The following is a 13,758-nucleotide window of genomic DNA, read 5'->3' as shown; positions in this document are numbered from 1 at the left end:
TTAACACCTTCAGCAAATTTGACATATGAAGTTTTGAAGCTTGTTGTCAAAACAACAAAATAGCATACATATCAAATCGCATGTATATCAACATATGTGTAACTCCATCTATTGAAAAAAAAATCCACATTATTAACTGGTATCCTTAGTATAGTAATGGTCCTGGTCTAATAATAAAGGTATGTCTGGGTTTAAGAAAAGCATGGGGGTACCATAGTGAGGGGCAGGTCTTTTCTACTGTACCTTTCCTAAATTGCCCCAGTCATTTGTTAATCATAGTATTCTATTATTTACATTTATTTTATCTAGACCATCAGATCAAGATTTTTTTACAAATATTTAATAACAAAGTATTGTTAATTTATTTAATGCTATATAAGCCCAGGATAGTCAGAACACCAGTTCTTACTGTACTGTTGCTGGAGAACACATAATTTTGACAGATTTCCCCCCCTAAATACTTAATTTTGGCTAGCTGAAAACGACATCAACCATAGAGAAAGAAATGTGATTCTGCTCAAATTGGGCTGGCCATAATACTGAGTAGGCAATACAACAATTGTGCAGAATTTTACAGTGTCTTCAGTTTTGCAATCTGTATGTCATTTTACAGAGATCGATGCCTCTGTGCCATGATCACTCATTTGCTTTGGGAGGATCTGAGAACATAAAATACCTATGAAAGTACTTGGGCTATAACAGGCAAAAAATTAGAAGGTTCATGGAAAATAAAAAAAATTTAAGTGTGTCAAAAAGCGGAAAACTCAAGAAAGACTTCAGAAGGCTATGAGGAATAGGATAGTTGATAATAAATATGAATAATTGGAGAATTTATTTACAAATATATAGTCTGATGAGAATATGAGAAAAATGTCACTGAGGAGATGTATCTATAATAATAAAAGTGTAATATGCTAATTAAGCTGGATGGCCGAATGACCTTCTGGACGACATTCCGGATGACCTTCCGGACAAAGCCGAGGCTGCAAGGGCTGAGGCAAGCCGCCACAGCTGTGAGGGCTGAGCCCCTTGCATGAATTTCGTGCATTGGGCCTCTAGTATTAGAATGAAGATCATTCTTAAAGGTCATTCTGTCCTTGATCTTGTGTATGGTAGAAATTATGCACACATTGACCAGACTGGCAAATGGGTGCTTAACAAAAGATCCTTGTAATTGAATCCTTTATATTTTAAAAATAATTTGTATTTTTTAAAGTGTGCTATAGAATTTAAGATTTTATAATATTTTAGTAAAAAATGACAAAAAATCTCTAAGATTTTCTAAATAATTCTAAAGAGAAAAATGTATCCTTTGTGGCTACATAATATTAAAAACAAGCACAGTTAACAATTTATTAAAATATAGAAGCAATTAGAAGGGTGGTATTTGTGACTCAAATAATTTTGAATATTACCAAATTATTTTTAAAAACATGCAGCAAAGATAGCATTTTTTAAGCCCTGGACAATAAATATCTTAGTGCAGTTTATGGATCCCTATTCTATTACAAATGCATTGGAAACATGACTTCAAAAAGAAAAGTAATGGTCACAATGTATTCAGATTACAAACATGAAAGCCATCAGCACATACTGAGGGGTTGGTCTTTTCCACTGCGTTCTTCTAGATTCATGGTTTACGTAGTAGGTCCTTCCAAGAATATCTTGTCTCTCTTCCCAGCCTGGAGGTAGAGGAGAAGGTTCTTGTTGCTGCTGCAAATGGCAAGCAGCATCTGGTTGGTCCAAAACAACCCAGCCAGGCTGAAAACAGAGGGTTAACAATTAAGCTTATGCTTGATTTTTTGACCTTATAAATTATGCCAGAGGACATTTAAAATGTAATTTAGCATACCCAAGTCCAGAAATTAAACAAAGAATGAGCACACAGTCAACTTTTAAGATCATCAAAAGCCCTGGCCAGGTAGCTCAGTTGGTTAAAGTGTCGTCCCCATACACCAAGGTTAGGGGTTTGATCCTTGGTCAGGGCACATACAAGAATCAACCAATGAATATATAAATCATTGCAACAACAAATCAATGTTTAAAAATTTCCAGAGATGACATTATAAAAAAATTAAAAAATAAATAAAAAACGACAAACTGGCCACCATTTGGTACTATGATAACAGACAAAAAATAATTTCTTTAATATATACAGACTTTTTCCCCCTAGGCACTGGTGATCCCACACTAAAGGACTGTTGTGCGTCAACCAATTGATGGCTGAGAAGATGGAAGAGAATTCTTCTATATTGAAAACTGGATCTAAAATTGAGGGATCAGGGAGAAGAGCTGGGGAGGAAAGGAGTCTTTTCTGGCAGCAGGGTTTCTACATCAAGGCTGGGCTCTTCTGGTCAGCTTGGAGGGGACTGTGAAAGCCTGAGGCGGAACCGAAGGTGAGAAGCAGAGGGAGAGGAAGGCTGAAAGAATTATTCTGGGAAAAGGAATGTGGATGGGAACTCTCTTTCTTCCTCTTTGTTATGTTTTCCTTTTTACCTCTTCTATGGGAACTGGCATCGCTTTATTATTTTTTAATGCCCAAACTCCATTCTGTTCCTCCCCTCTATCCTCTTACTTTTTCTCTCCATCTATGTTTACCTTCCTTTTATCTCTCTCCTTTTATTTAAATAATCATAATATAGGATCAACAAACCTAAAATTTAGCCTTGTATATATATATTACATTTTATTTCTCCAGTTTCAATTTCCAAAGCATGTGAGTTGAATTTTTATATTTTACTCTCAAAAAAAGACTAACAAGTATTTTGTTTAATATGGTCACTGATTATTTTTCTGCAGATTAATGACAATTATTAATGGTCCTTGTTACTGCTTTAAAGAACTGTAAAAAATAGAGCTAGGAATATGGTATCAGAAAATAGTTAAAATCTTCTTAAAGGTCTGCTTATTGAATTTATGCTATCTAAACAAATCCAAGGAGAAGAAAAAACTAACTTAAGAACCCTTTGTAAAAAGCCTGTTTCAAGTTTGAAAAAGTACAGCTGTACATTTTAACATTGTTTAGAAAGATTGAACTCTAATTTTTTTTACATAATGCCTTCCTATTAAACATGTATCAGCTAAGGTTCCTCACAGAATAATTTTCTAAGTATCAATGAATGTTATTTAATTACTAACCTCAAAGCTAGAGATGCAACTGCCCACAATTGAATGGAGTCAAAGGCCAGAAACAAAGCATTCAGAGCTACAACCAACACTGTATGTTAATCTTGTGAAATACGTACACCCAAATCAACAGTTGCAAGGGGTATAAAAATAAAATGCTACATAATATCTTTATAGCCAGACTTCATCTTACTAAGGAAGACCAACTGCCTTAGGGTAGCCTCTTATGAAGATGACCATTGTTTTCTTTAAATAGTAGAATTGTGTATATTCAGTCACAAACTAGATGTCAAAGGCAAGACTTCTCTGGTCATTAGCTACACAGAACATAAATAAGCACAGATTCATGTGTTTGAATTCCTGGGGCCTTTCATAAATAAACTCCTACACGCTTACATCTACTGAAATTATAAGGTGCATTCTGAGGGAATTCAAACACTGAGACAGGAGACCACAAATGAAGCGAAGCAGCTCTGCCCACAGAAACTCAACTGTGAATAAGGTACCTGTGATATGTGCATGTGGGCAGAACTTGGAGCAGGTTACTAAATAATAAAATGCTGTTAATTTTTTTAAAAGTTACTAAATAAAGAATTTTGTTTCTTTACAGCAGACAGCCTTCATTTCAAACAGAATTTCATTATGCAAAATACCCTGTGCACCAAAATGTCAGAAACTTTGATGTAATAAATATCTTAAAACTTTTAAGAGATTATTATATGATAAATCAGAGGAAAACTAAACAGATAAAAAGGTAATCAAGTAAACGATTATAGACATAAGAAAGGACACCAAGTTCTTTGACAGTCAAACAAAGGGCTAATTATATTCTACTAGAGGCCCGGTGCACAAAAATCGTGCACTGGGGGGAATCCCTCAGCCTGGCCTGTGCCCTTTCGCAGTCCGGGAACCCTCGGGGATGTCCGCCTGCCAGCTTAGGCCCCAGGGATCAGCCTAAGCAGGCAGTCAGACATCTTTCTCACAGTCCCGGTCTCTCGCAGTCCCGGACCCCTCACTCCTTACCGCCCTCCTGTAGCAGAGGCGGGAGAGACTCCCGCCACCGCCACTGCACTTGTCAGCCGTGAGCCCGGCTTCTGGCTGAGTGACGCTCCCCCTGTGGTAGCGCACTGACCACCAGGGGGCAGCTCCTGCATTGAGCGTCTTCCCCCTGGTGGTCAATGCACGCCATAGCAACCGGTTGTTCCGTTGTTCGGTCAATTTGCATATTAGGGTTTTATTATATAGGATGACTGAAAGACAAAAAGTTATTTCAGATTCCCCATTTGTGTATATAAAAAATTCCCTGAAAGTTCTGTAGCAAAAGCATTGCTTATTCTCGAGCTTTCTTTCCCTTCTCAAGGTATATGGGTTTGTGAAGTAGAGCCTAGTCTTTGGGGAGGTTCCTCAGCTTTATAGTTCTTCTGAAGATTTAACCAGACCCTCAGGCAAAGAGGCATGGCTGTTAAGGGAGGTATGCCTCACACACACACACACACACACACACACACAAAACCTATACATATACACTCACACACAAACCCTCCCAAGCAAGTTGGTGCCAATACACTATGTGCTATCTTTTGATGATAATGCTCCTGCAATGGGAACCTCGGTGGGCAGGTTTTTTTGTCCTTTTTTCAAATCGTAAATTTTTCTGCTGGAAGAACCCCTAGAGCTCATCTGACCCTACCCTGTCACTCTGCAAATAAAGAGCCTGAGGTTCAGAGAAGTTCAGAGACTCACAGAATCACTGGGCTGGCTCATAGCAGACCTTGCAACTAGGATTCCACTCTCCAATTCCCAGACTAATTCTATTCCAAATATATACTCTCAGCCTCTTCTTCTTTTTTTAAAAAATATGTTTTTATTGACTTCAAAGAGAGGAAGGGAGAGGGAGAGAGAGAGAAAAATCAATGATGAGAGAGAATCATTGATCAGCTGCCTCCTGCACGCCCCCAAATGGGGATCGAGCCCGTAACCCAGGCATGTGCCCTGACTGAGAATCGAATGGTGACCACCTGGTTCATGGGTGGACACTCAACCACTGAGCCACATTGGCTGGGCCGGCTTCTTCTTCACACAACTCAGGTGTATGTAGTTCTGCCCAAATACTTGACTTGGACTTCCTCTTATTCTGTCATCCATGAAAATTGTTAAATTCTATTTGCCCCAAATAAATGTGGCCTAGTAGATAACTTGAATTCTCTCCTCTCTTTTTCATTCCCCTCCTTTCCTATGAGTCCCCTCCCCAACCATAATAGGAAAATAAATTACATTTCATTAAAAAGTTCCTAATTAGTTGAGTTTCCTCAAATTTCCATGTATTTAACTTACAAAGTTTTTTTGATGAAGTAGAACATGACATGGTTTAGAAAACCAAAAAACTAGAAACAGTTAATGACTTAGTTATGACAAATGCTTTCATTTATAAACACTGTGTTCTCTATTCTCTAACCTTTTAGAATTCCATTGATAATGGCCATTCATTCTATAGAAATACCCTTAGAAGAAAGAAATGTTTAATACATGGTGGGGTAAAATAAATATCCAGGTAAATAATTTATATCACACACTGTATAAAGTTATTTTTTCTTCACAGAATACTAAAATAAGGAATTAGGTATTTCATTTTTAGTTTAACCAAATATTTACAAAATCTCACCTCTAATTCCTCAGCCTGTTCTTCGTTATCTTCTTCTGAGCCACTGGTTTTAGGTAAATAAGTCATTTTTAATCTCAGATAACCTTTAACTCTTGATTTATGACTGTAAAAAAGAAAATAATTATTCACAAAACTTTAACACTAGGAGAAAAGCATTCATTTACTAAGAGTTTATTGAACACCCACTAGCTACTAGAGGAGACTCAAAGACAAGTTCCAGTGCAGAAGGTATCTAGGAAAAGGAATACACAGTGGAACAAAAGGAACATACACGTATAAATAATTGTCATGAGATAAATAAGATACTCAGGAAGTTTAAGTTAAAGATCAGAGAGAGTTTGAAAGACAAGTTGGGATTTGAGTTGGGCCTCACAGATTGATGAAGGTTTTGATCTGTGGCAGTGAAGGGGAAGGCATCTGAGTGAATAAAAGAGCAAAAACAAGGAAATAGATGGGAAACCTAGGGTGCAATTAAGGGAATGGCTGTGGTTGGGTTTGGCTGGATTACCGGGGACATAAAGGAGGTGGTGATGGCCTAGATGATGAGGTCCAGGTGAAACAAGCGAACTTGAGGTTTTATTTTGCCTACTCTGTGAAGCCACAGCATTCTGGAGATGGGGAAAGGCATCCCCGGGAGACGTGCTTTCGAGATTCTAATCTACCACATTGTATAAGATGATGGGAGAGGGAAGAGCAAAGCCTGACGACCGTCTGAATCCTACACTATGTCTTTCTTTGACAACTATGTGAATCTGCCATACACTAATTTATCTGATCTGTTTTCATAATGTTATCACCTCTTTGAATAATGAGTTGTCTAAGCTAAAGGTTGCTACCCGCTGTATTAATATTTAAATTTTTTAAACCTGTTTTCCTTAAATTTCTAACTTAAGACTTATTGCCCCCATCAATTTTAACATCCTATTTACTTAAGAAATCTTTGCTTGTCCCACCTTTCTATATAGATTTTTTTTGCGGTGATTTTTATAGATATCAGTTATGTTACCAATTAGCTTTTGTCTCTCTAGACAAGAGTCCTAATTCTTTTATTCTGTCTTCAAGAAATATGCCTCCCCGGTGACCCCTTAATCTTTTTAGTTGTTCCTCTGTGTATAGTTCGCATGGACTTGGTAAGTGGACCTTTCCTGAGTGGTAAATAAAATCCCTGATGCTTATTTCCAAGGCCACTAACGGTGGCCTGTCACCATATTTAAGGGGCTGTGAACACTGACTTATTGCTATAAAAGATAGATACAGAAATCTTGCCCTGACAATGTTTTATAGAAGAGTTTCTCTGCAATGATAGGTTTCCTATCTTTCCATCTAGATAGTAAGTCTGTGGGTTTGGACTTAATGGGGCTTTAAAAATCTGGGAATATAGTTCGTTTTCTATCTGAATAAAGTTCTTTCTGCACTTGCAGTAATATCCAGTGCAGATAGAAGATGTAAATTGTTATAGTTTTCAAAGGTAAGGATTTGACAAATTGAAAAGCAGGCTAGTAGGGCAATCAAATAAGAGAAGGGATATTTATTTAGTTATTCTTGGTGTGCAGATGTCACAATCAGTCTAAAATTAAAGGAAGAAAAGAGATTTGTATTCCAAGACTCTTACAGAATTTAAATATGTGACTTCTCTTAGAGAAAGTAAATATTAATAGCCAGAGAGCACTGTCCCTTTTTCTTTACTATTTATATTGCAAAGAGTAATTTTTAGAAATAATTTTTAAGTGGAAAAAAAATTTGCTACGTTCCCATCGTATGCTTTTCAAATGGATTTTCTAGTTTTAAAAACAAGGCACACACTGTTTTCACAGATGTCCTTTCTCTGCGTTACTCTGACCTTCCTGACAGGTCAGTCCTCACACGTGTCCTGACGAGACTTGACTATGTGGCACAGAAGGTCAAAAGGAGCTTAAAACATCAGCATTTTGATAAAAATCAAGTAATTTAGTTTAGGAACATGAGATTACGGGTTTTAGATTCCAGGCTTTACTCATGTTATTTTCTCTAAATATTTGAGTTTTATGAAATACCCTTTTTTATTAAAGTGCACAACATGTAGTTAGGTTTTTCTGAAATCGGTTTTGTGCCTGTCAAGTCGGATATTAGTTTTAGATAAACTGATGTTTGTGATTTTTTAAAGCACAGTGTGACAAAATTACATACACTTGACGATATAAAAGCGATATAAAATGACAAATTTTAGCCTTTTAGTCTGATTAAGTGTTAGAGGGACAAATCTTTCCCAAAGGGGTGTGATCGCTTTTCTGTATTATGTATATATTATATAAAACATATTACATAATATATCTAATTTCTGTAGTATGCATATATTACTCTGTAATCAGATATAACAATAAAACTTTTGAAAAATAATAAAATATTTAGAAGTAGCTTATTTACAAAGGTTTAAACTTTGAATTTTCAAAGTGGTTTAAAGAAATTCTTTAAAAACTTAATGTTATTATTTTATAGTTACTGACCTTCTTGGGTGAAGAACAAAATCCTTAAATGTATATGGTCTCTCCATTCTTGGATTTTCTGTCTAGAATAAAACAGTGGGTTTTCAAGATGTATCTAGAACACCAAAATATGTACTTTTCAAGACTATTCATGAACTATGATTTAAGACATAACTGAAGTTAGAACTGAGGGAAAAAAGTAGCTTTACATGAAATGGTTACAATCAATAGTGCTTTCACTTTTCTGCACCATAGGAATTGCAACCGGCATCACAACTCAGTCTAAAACTAGCTGAACAGGTGTGTTGTGGAGCCAAAAATAGGGTAGGAAGTGAAAAAACAGTAGAGTGGTTAGTGGAATATGCCATGTCAGAAAGTTGGCATGGTTAGAGCAGAGAGACAATCCTAGGAGAATGAAAAAGTAAACAGCGTGGAAAATAAGACTGAATTCAATGTATTATTAAAAGCTTGTAATCTCTGAAGGTGGTAGAGAGTCAAAAATATCTCAAAAGACTGATATGGTAAAGAAGTATTACTTCTCTTTCTTATCAAGTTCAGCAGCCTTTTTTATTATCCTTTATTCCCTGTGGCATTTTGCATTGTTAACTACCCATTCAGTCGTGGAACTCTTGAATTCTCATGACATTATTTCACTTGGTTCTTTTGCTGTCTCTCCTTGTCTGTTTCTCCTTCTCCTCGGACAGACCAGGCCATCTTAGGGTCAATGTTTGCCTTCAGTGCTTTCATCTCTCTTATTTGGACAGCCAGCCAATCATTCCCAGAGAGTCTGCTGTTACCTCGACATTGATTTCTCTCAATTCTTCTAGTCCCTTTTCCCTACACAATTTATTTTCACATCTCTGTCAGCTGCCCACTTTTAAGTTTTCATTTTTCCTGTTTTCTACTGAAATTCAGTATGGTAAAAAAATAACTATATCTATCATATTTCAAAACAAAAGGGCTTTTCTTCCTAACTTTTCTATTTGAGATACCACCCTTATTACCCAAGTTCAACCTGTATTATCTGTACTTTTTATTCATTTTTAACCCCCCTGTCAGAAATTTGGTCCAATGCAGTTTTACTATAAAATGTTTCCTGAATCTGTTTTCCTCCATTGTTATATGCTTGGTCCAGATTTCATGTCTATATTGTTATAACCTATCTCCCCATTCTAGTTATTTAATAGAATATTTTCAAATTGATCTTTCTCAAAGAATGTTTTCATGTCAACAAACTTCAATGGCTCTGTTTCTTACTGGGGTTCATGTAAGATAAAATTAAAACAGAAAATTGAGATGTGTTTTCAGAAAATAATATACTCAAGGAATGATATCAGTATATATTTTAGAAATCAAATATTTATATTAATTACATTGTGTATGTTTATGTATTTATTAAAGTAAAAACAATAAACATAGAAGGTAAAATCATGAACATTTATACTAACCGGTAATGGGTAAAGAGGAACATCCACTTGACCTAGAAAATCATCTCTTGTCTACAAGAGAAAAAGAAAAAATAAGATTAGTAATATGCTTAATGTTTTTATAAAATTTTGATGAGCTACTGCCATGATTCACCAAAAAAAAATGTAAAAGGTGTTTTTTTTTTCAATCCTATATAATATCAATAGAAAATAAAAAGTAATATGGTATAATTTCTGGTAATGGCAGACTAGAGTATATTAGATTGATCCTTTTGCAGATAATAATTATGTAGTCTGAAAATAACTATTTGAAAGCACCATAGACTGACAAAAGCCGGCAGAAACTGGAGGGGAGTCAATCTTGAAAGAAAGAAAGAACTATAGTGGGTTGGATTCGTATTTAAATGGCTTTCCACCTGGTAGTACTCCATAGTTCATATGGTGAAGTGATTAGAACTTAAGCAGAAATCCAAAATCTTACTTGTTTGAAGACCTAGTTTGAGGTTAATGGCATAGCTGGAAAGTGAGGGGGCCAATCCCTGAAAGAAAGAAGCCACAAGAGTCCCTCCAGACCTATATATACACTCTACCCAAATTCCTAGCTGATTCTTGAACTGCATGTGTGAAAGGCAACAGCTGGAAGGCTGAGAGGGTTGAGCATAGATTTCAGTTGATGTTCACCTGATGAGAGATAGCATTTGGACTTCTGTTAACAACTTGCTAGAACAAAAATCAATACCCTTCAGGGAAAGATAACACAATTCATGGTCTCCATCCTGTACCACATACTGTCCAAGATACAATAAAAATTACTAAATATACAAAGAAATATAATCCAGTATCAAAGAAAATATAATTAATAGAAACCAACCACAAGATGAGCCAGATCTAGGAATTAGCAGACAGGGAAATTAAAACAGCTATTATACAAATGTTTAAGGACTTAAAAGGAAAATATCATCATAATTAAAAATGAATGGATGGGGAATCTCAGCAGTGAAATGGAAATTCTAAAAATGAATCAAATGTATATTTTAGAAATAAAAGATGTATCTGAATTAAAGATTGGTGGGTGGGCTTAACATATGATTAAAATGACAGGAGAAAATTTATGTTAACTTGAAGACATATCCATAGAGTTTATCTAATATAAAAAATAAAAAGCATTTGCAAAAAAATTTCAAGCAGTCAAGAGAAAGAGGAATAGGACAGAAAAATACTTGAAGAAAAAAGCAGTCATCTTCCTCAAATGTTAACATCTTATATAACTATAGCACAATGATCAAAACCAGGAATACTATTAGTTAACCTACAGACCTCACTCTAATTTTGCTAAATGCCCTACTAATTTTGATCCAGGGTCCAATTCAGGATTACACATTGCATTTAATTGTCACTTCTCCTTAGTTTCTTTTAATCTGAAAAGTACTTCAGTCTTTGTCTTTCACAATCTTGACATTTTTAAAGAGTACTGGCTAATTACAGAATGTCCCTCAATTTGGGTTTGTCTAATGTTTCTTCATGGTTGAATTTATGTTATACATTTTGGAGTATACCACTTAGAATACTACATAAACTTTTTAGAAACTTTCCTTGAACTCAAGGAAATGAATTTTGAGAGTGAAAGGCTCCATTGAGTATTAGGCAAATTGCATGAAAAAAAAAAAAAAAAGACCCACAGTGAGACACATCATTTTGACATTTCAGAGCAACAGAGATAAAGCAATTCTACTCAGTGTTTTGGGAGTCACAAAACAGATCATACCAAAACTGAAAGACAAGAGACATAATATCTCTAAAATTATGAGAGAAAAATATTTCCTACATAGAATTCTATACCCGGACAAACTATCTTTTTCAATGATAAAGGTACAATAATGACATATTCAGACACTGGTATTCTTAGGAATGCAATGGAGGATATACTTCACCAAAATGAGGGAGTTCACCATAGTAAGGGCAGGTATAGGGGATTCAAAGCAGGAGAGAAGCAAAGAAAATGATGGAGAAGAGAACTCTCAGAATAACAGTAGTAGAAGACCCACAGAACAACAATAAGAGAGATGCTTCTAGAAGAACAGGAATAATCATATCTACCTAATAGGGTTTTGTTAGAATTAAATGAGATAATATATGTAAAGTACTCTGTATATACCCAGCCAGTGTGGCTCAGTGGTTGAGCATTGATCTATGAACCAGGAGGTCACGGTTCAATTCCTGGTCAGGGCACATGCAGGGATTGTGGGCTCGATCTCCAGTAGGGGGCATGCAGGAGGCAGCCAATCAATGATTCTCTCATCATGGATGTTTCTATTTCTCCTTTCCTTTCTGAAATCAATAAAAATATATTTAAAATAAAATGCTCTGCATAATACCCAGCATATAGTAAGCATTCAGTAAGTGTTAGCTGTTACATTTGAAATGAAGGATTCTATAATGAACTCCCTGCTCCCTTTCCTCTGGACCAGTCTATGGAAATTTCAAACAGGTACATATAATAAAAGGCATGGCTGGACATTGAAGCCTAACATACTAGCTGAGCTTAGGGCCATATTCCAGAACAAGAGATGACAATAATTTTTGAAATGGAAAAGTTAACTTTTAATTATACCTTTAAGACTGCTCTATGGCATTTTTTTTTAACAGGTTACTGGTTAATAATGCAGATTTTTTTCAATAGATGGAGTTACACATATGTTGATATATATACGATTTGATATGTATGCTATTTTGTTGTATTGACAACAAGCTTCAAAACTTCATATGTCAAGTTTTCTGAAGGTGGTAACATCATAGATATTTTTACACTTAAAAATGTCGAATTTCATGCCAAAAAAAGAGCATTTGTGGGAAGTTTTAATTCATTACTTTATTTTGAAGAAAAGTGCTGCTGAAAGCTATTGTACACTTCGGGAAGCTTATGGTGAACATGCTCCATCTCAAGATACTTGTGAATGCTGGTTTAAACGCTTTTAAAGTGATGATTTCAATGTGAAGGACAAAGAACATGTAGGTCAACCGTAAAAAGGTGGAAGACCAACAGTTACAAGCATTATTGGATGAAGATGTGTGTCAAACTCAAAAACCACTTGCAGAAAGATTAAACGTTGCTCAGCAAACAATTTCCGATTGTTTACAAGCAATGGGAAAGATTTTAAAGGAAGGAAAATGGGTGCCACATCAACTGAACAAAAGACAAATGGAAAACTGAAAAGTCTCAGTATAATGTTGCTTCAACGGCACAAAAGAAAGTCTTTTTTGCATCTAATTGTGACTGGCAATGGAAAGTGGATTTATTTTGAGAATCCCAAATGCTTGGCAGCTCCTGTATTGAATGTCTGCCCTCTGGTGGTCATTGTGCATCACAGCTACCAGCCGGTCGAATGGTCGCTTAGCCTTTTATATATATACTAGTAGCCCGGTGCATGAAATTTGTGCACATTAAAAGGGAATTGCCCTAACCGGTTTGGCTCAGTGGATAGAGCATCGGCCTGCAGACTCAAGGGTCCCAGGCTCGATTCCAGTCAAGGGCATGTACCTTGGTTGCAGGCACATCCCCAGTGGGGAGTGTGCAGGAGGCAGCTGATCGATGTTTCTCTCTTATCGATGTTTCTAACTCTCTATCTCTCTCCCTTCCTCTCTGTAAAAAAAATCAATAAAATATATTTTTTTAAAAGGGAATTAATTAGCGGAGATATTTTAATATTGCTATTTGCCCTTTCTCTATAATAGAAGTGTGAGAGATGAAAGAAAATTAGTTAAAATGTATATGAAAGTAATATATAAATTTATTATGATATGAAAACAACAAAAACATGATATAAAAACAATAGTGATGCAAACAATGACTGATAAAGTGATTAAACTTATTCTAATATCTCCCTGTACACCACATTAAGAGTGAAAACACTTTCAGAGTGCTTGACTAATTTCCCTTGTGATGAAGTACTTAGAACTTTAACTGTAACATCACATGCTCTTCAAACTCGAGAGAAAACAACATATAACTGACCATGTGCTAAAATGGGTTCAGCTAGGAATATGCCTACTCTGTCTAGAGTTTGTCCTTGTGATTTATTAA

General features: G+C 35.7%; 1 protein-coding gene across 3 annotated transcripts in view; it reads right to left on the bottom strand.

The window, feature by feature from the left end:
- NEDD4 (neural precursor cell expressed, developmentally down-regulated 4, E3 ubiquitin protein ligase) overlaps window positions 1–13,758 on the bottom strand; it is a 117,662-nt gene that overhangs the window by 33,772 nt on the left and 70,132 nt on the right. For all 3 annotated transcript variants that reach the window (XM_005880115.2, XM_005880116.2, XM_005880111.2), the window contains 4 exons: window positions 9,699–9,749; window positions 8,272–8,333; window positions 5,789–5,891; window positions 1,595–1,761 (listed from right to left, as the gene is read on the bottom strand). In XM_005880115.2, the coding sequence (XP_005880177.1) occupies window positions 1,595–1,761; window positions 5,789–5,891; window positions 8,272–8,333; window positions 9,699–9,749 (383 nt within the window). The remainder of the gene's footprint in view (window positions 1–1,594; window positions 1,762–5,788; window positions 5,892–8,271; window positions 8,334–9,698; window positions 9,750–13,758) is intronic.

The sequence above is a fragment of the Myotis brandtii genome, unplaced genomic scaffold (assembly GCF_000412655.1).
Source record: "Myotis brandtii unplaced genomic scaffold, ASM41265v1 scaffold626, whole genome shotgun sequence".
Classification (NCBI taxonomy): Eukaryota; Metazoa; Chordata; class Mammalia; order Chiroptera; family Vespertilionidae; genus Myotis; species Myotis brandtii.
The sequence above is the reverse complement of the archived record's forward strand: the minus strand, read 5'-3'. Positions and strand labels throughout refer to the sequence as shown.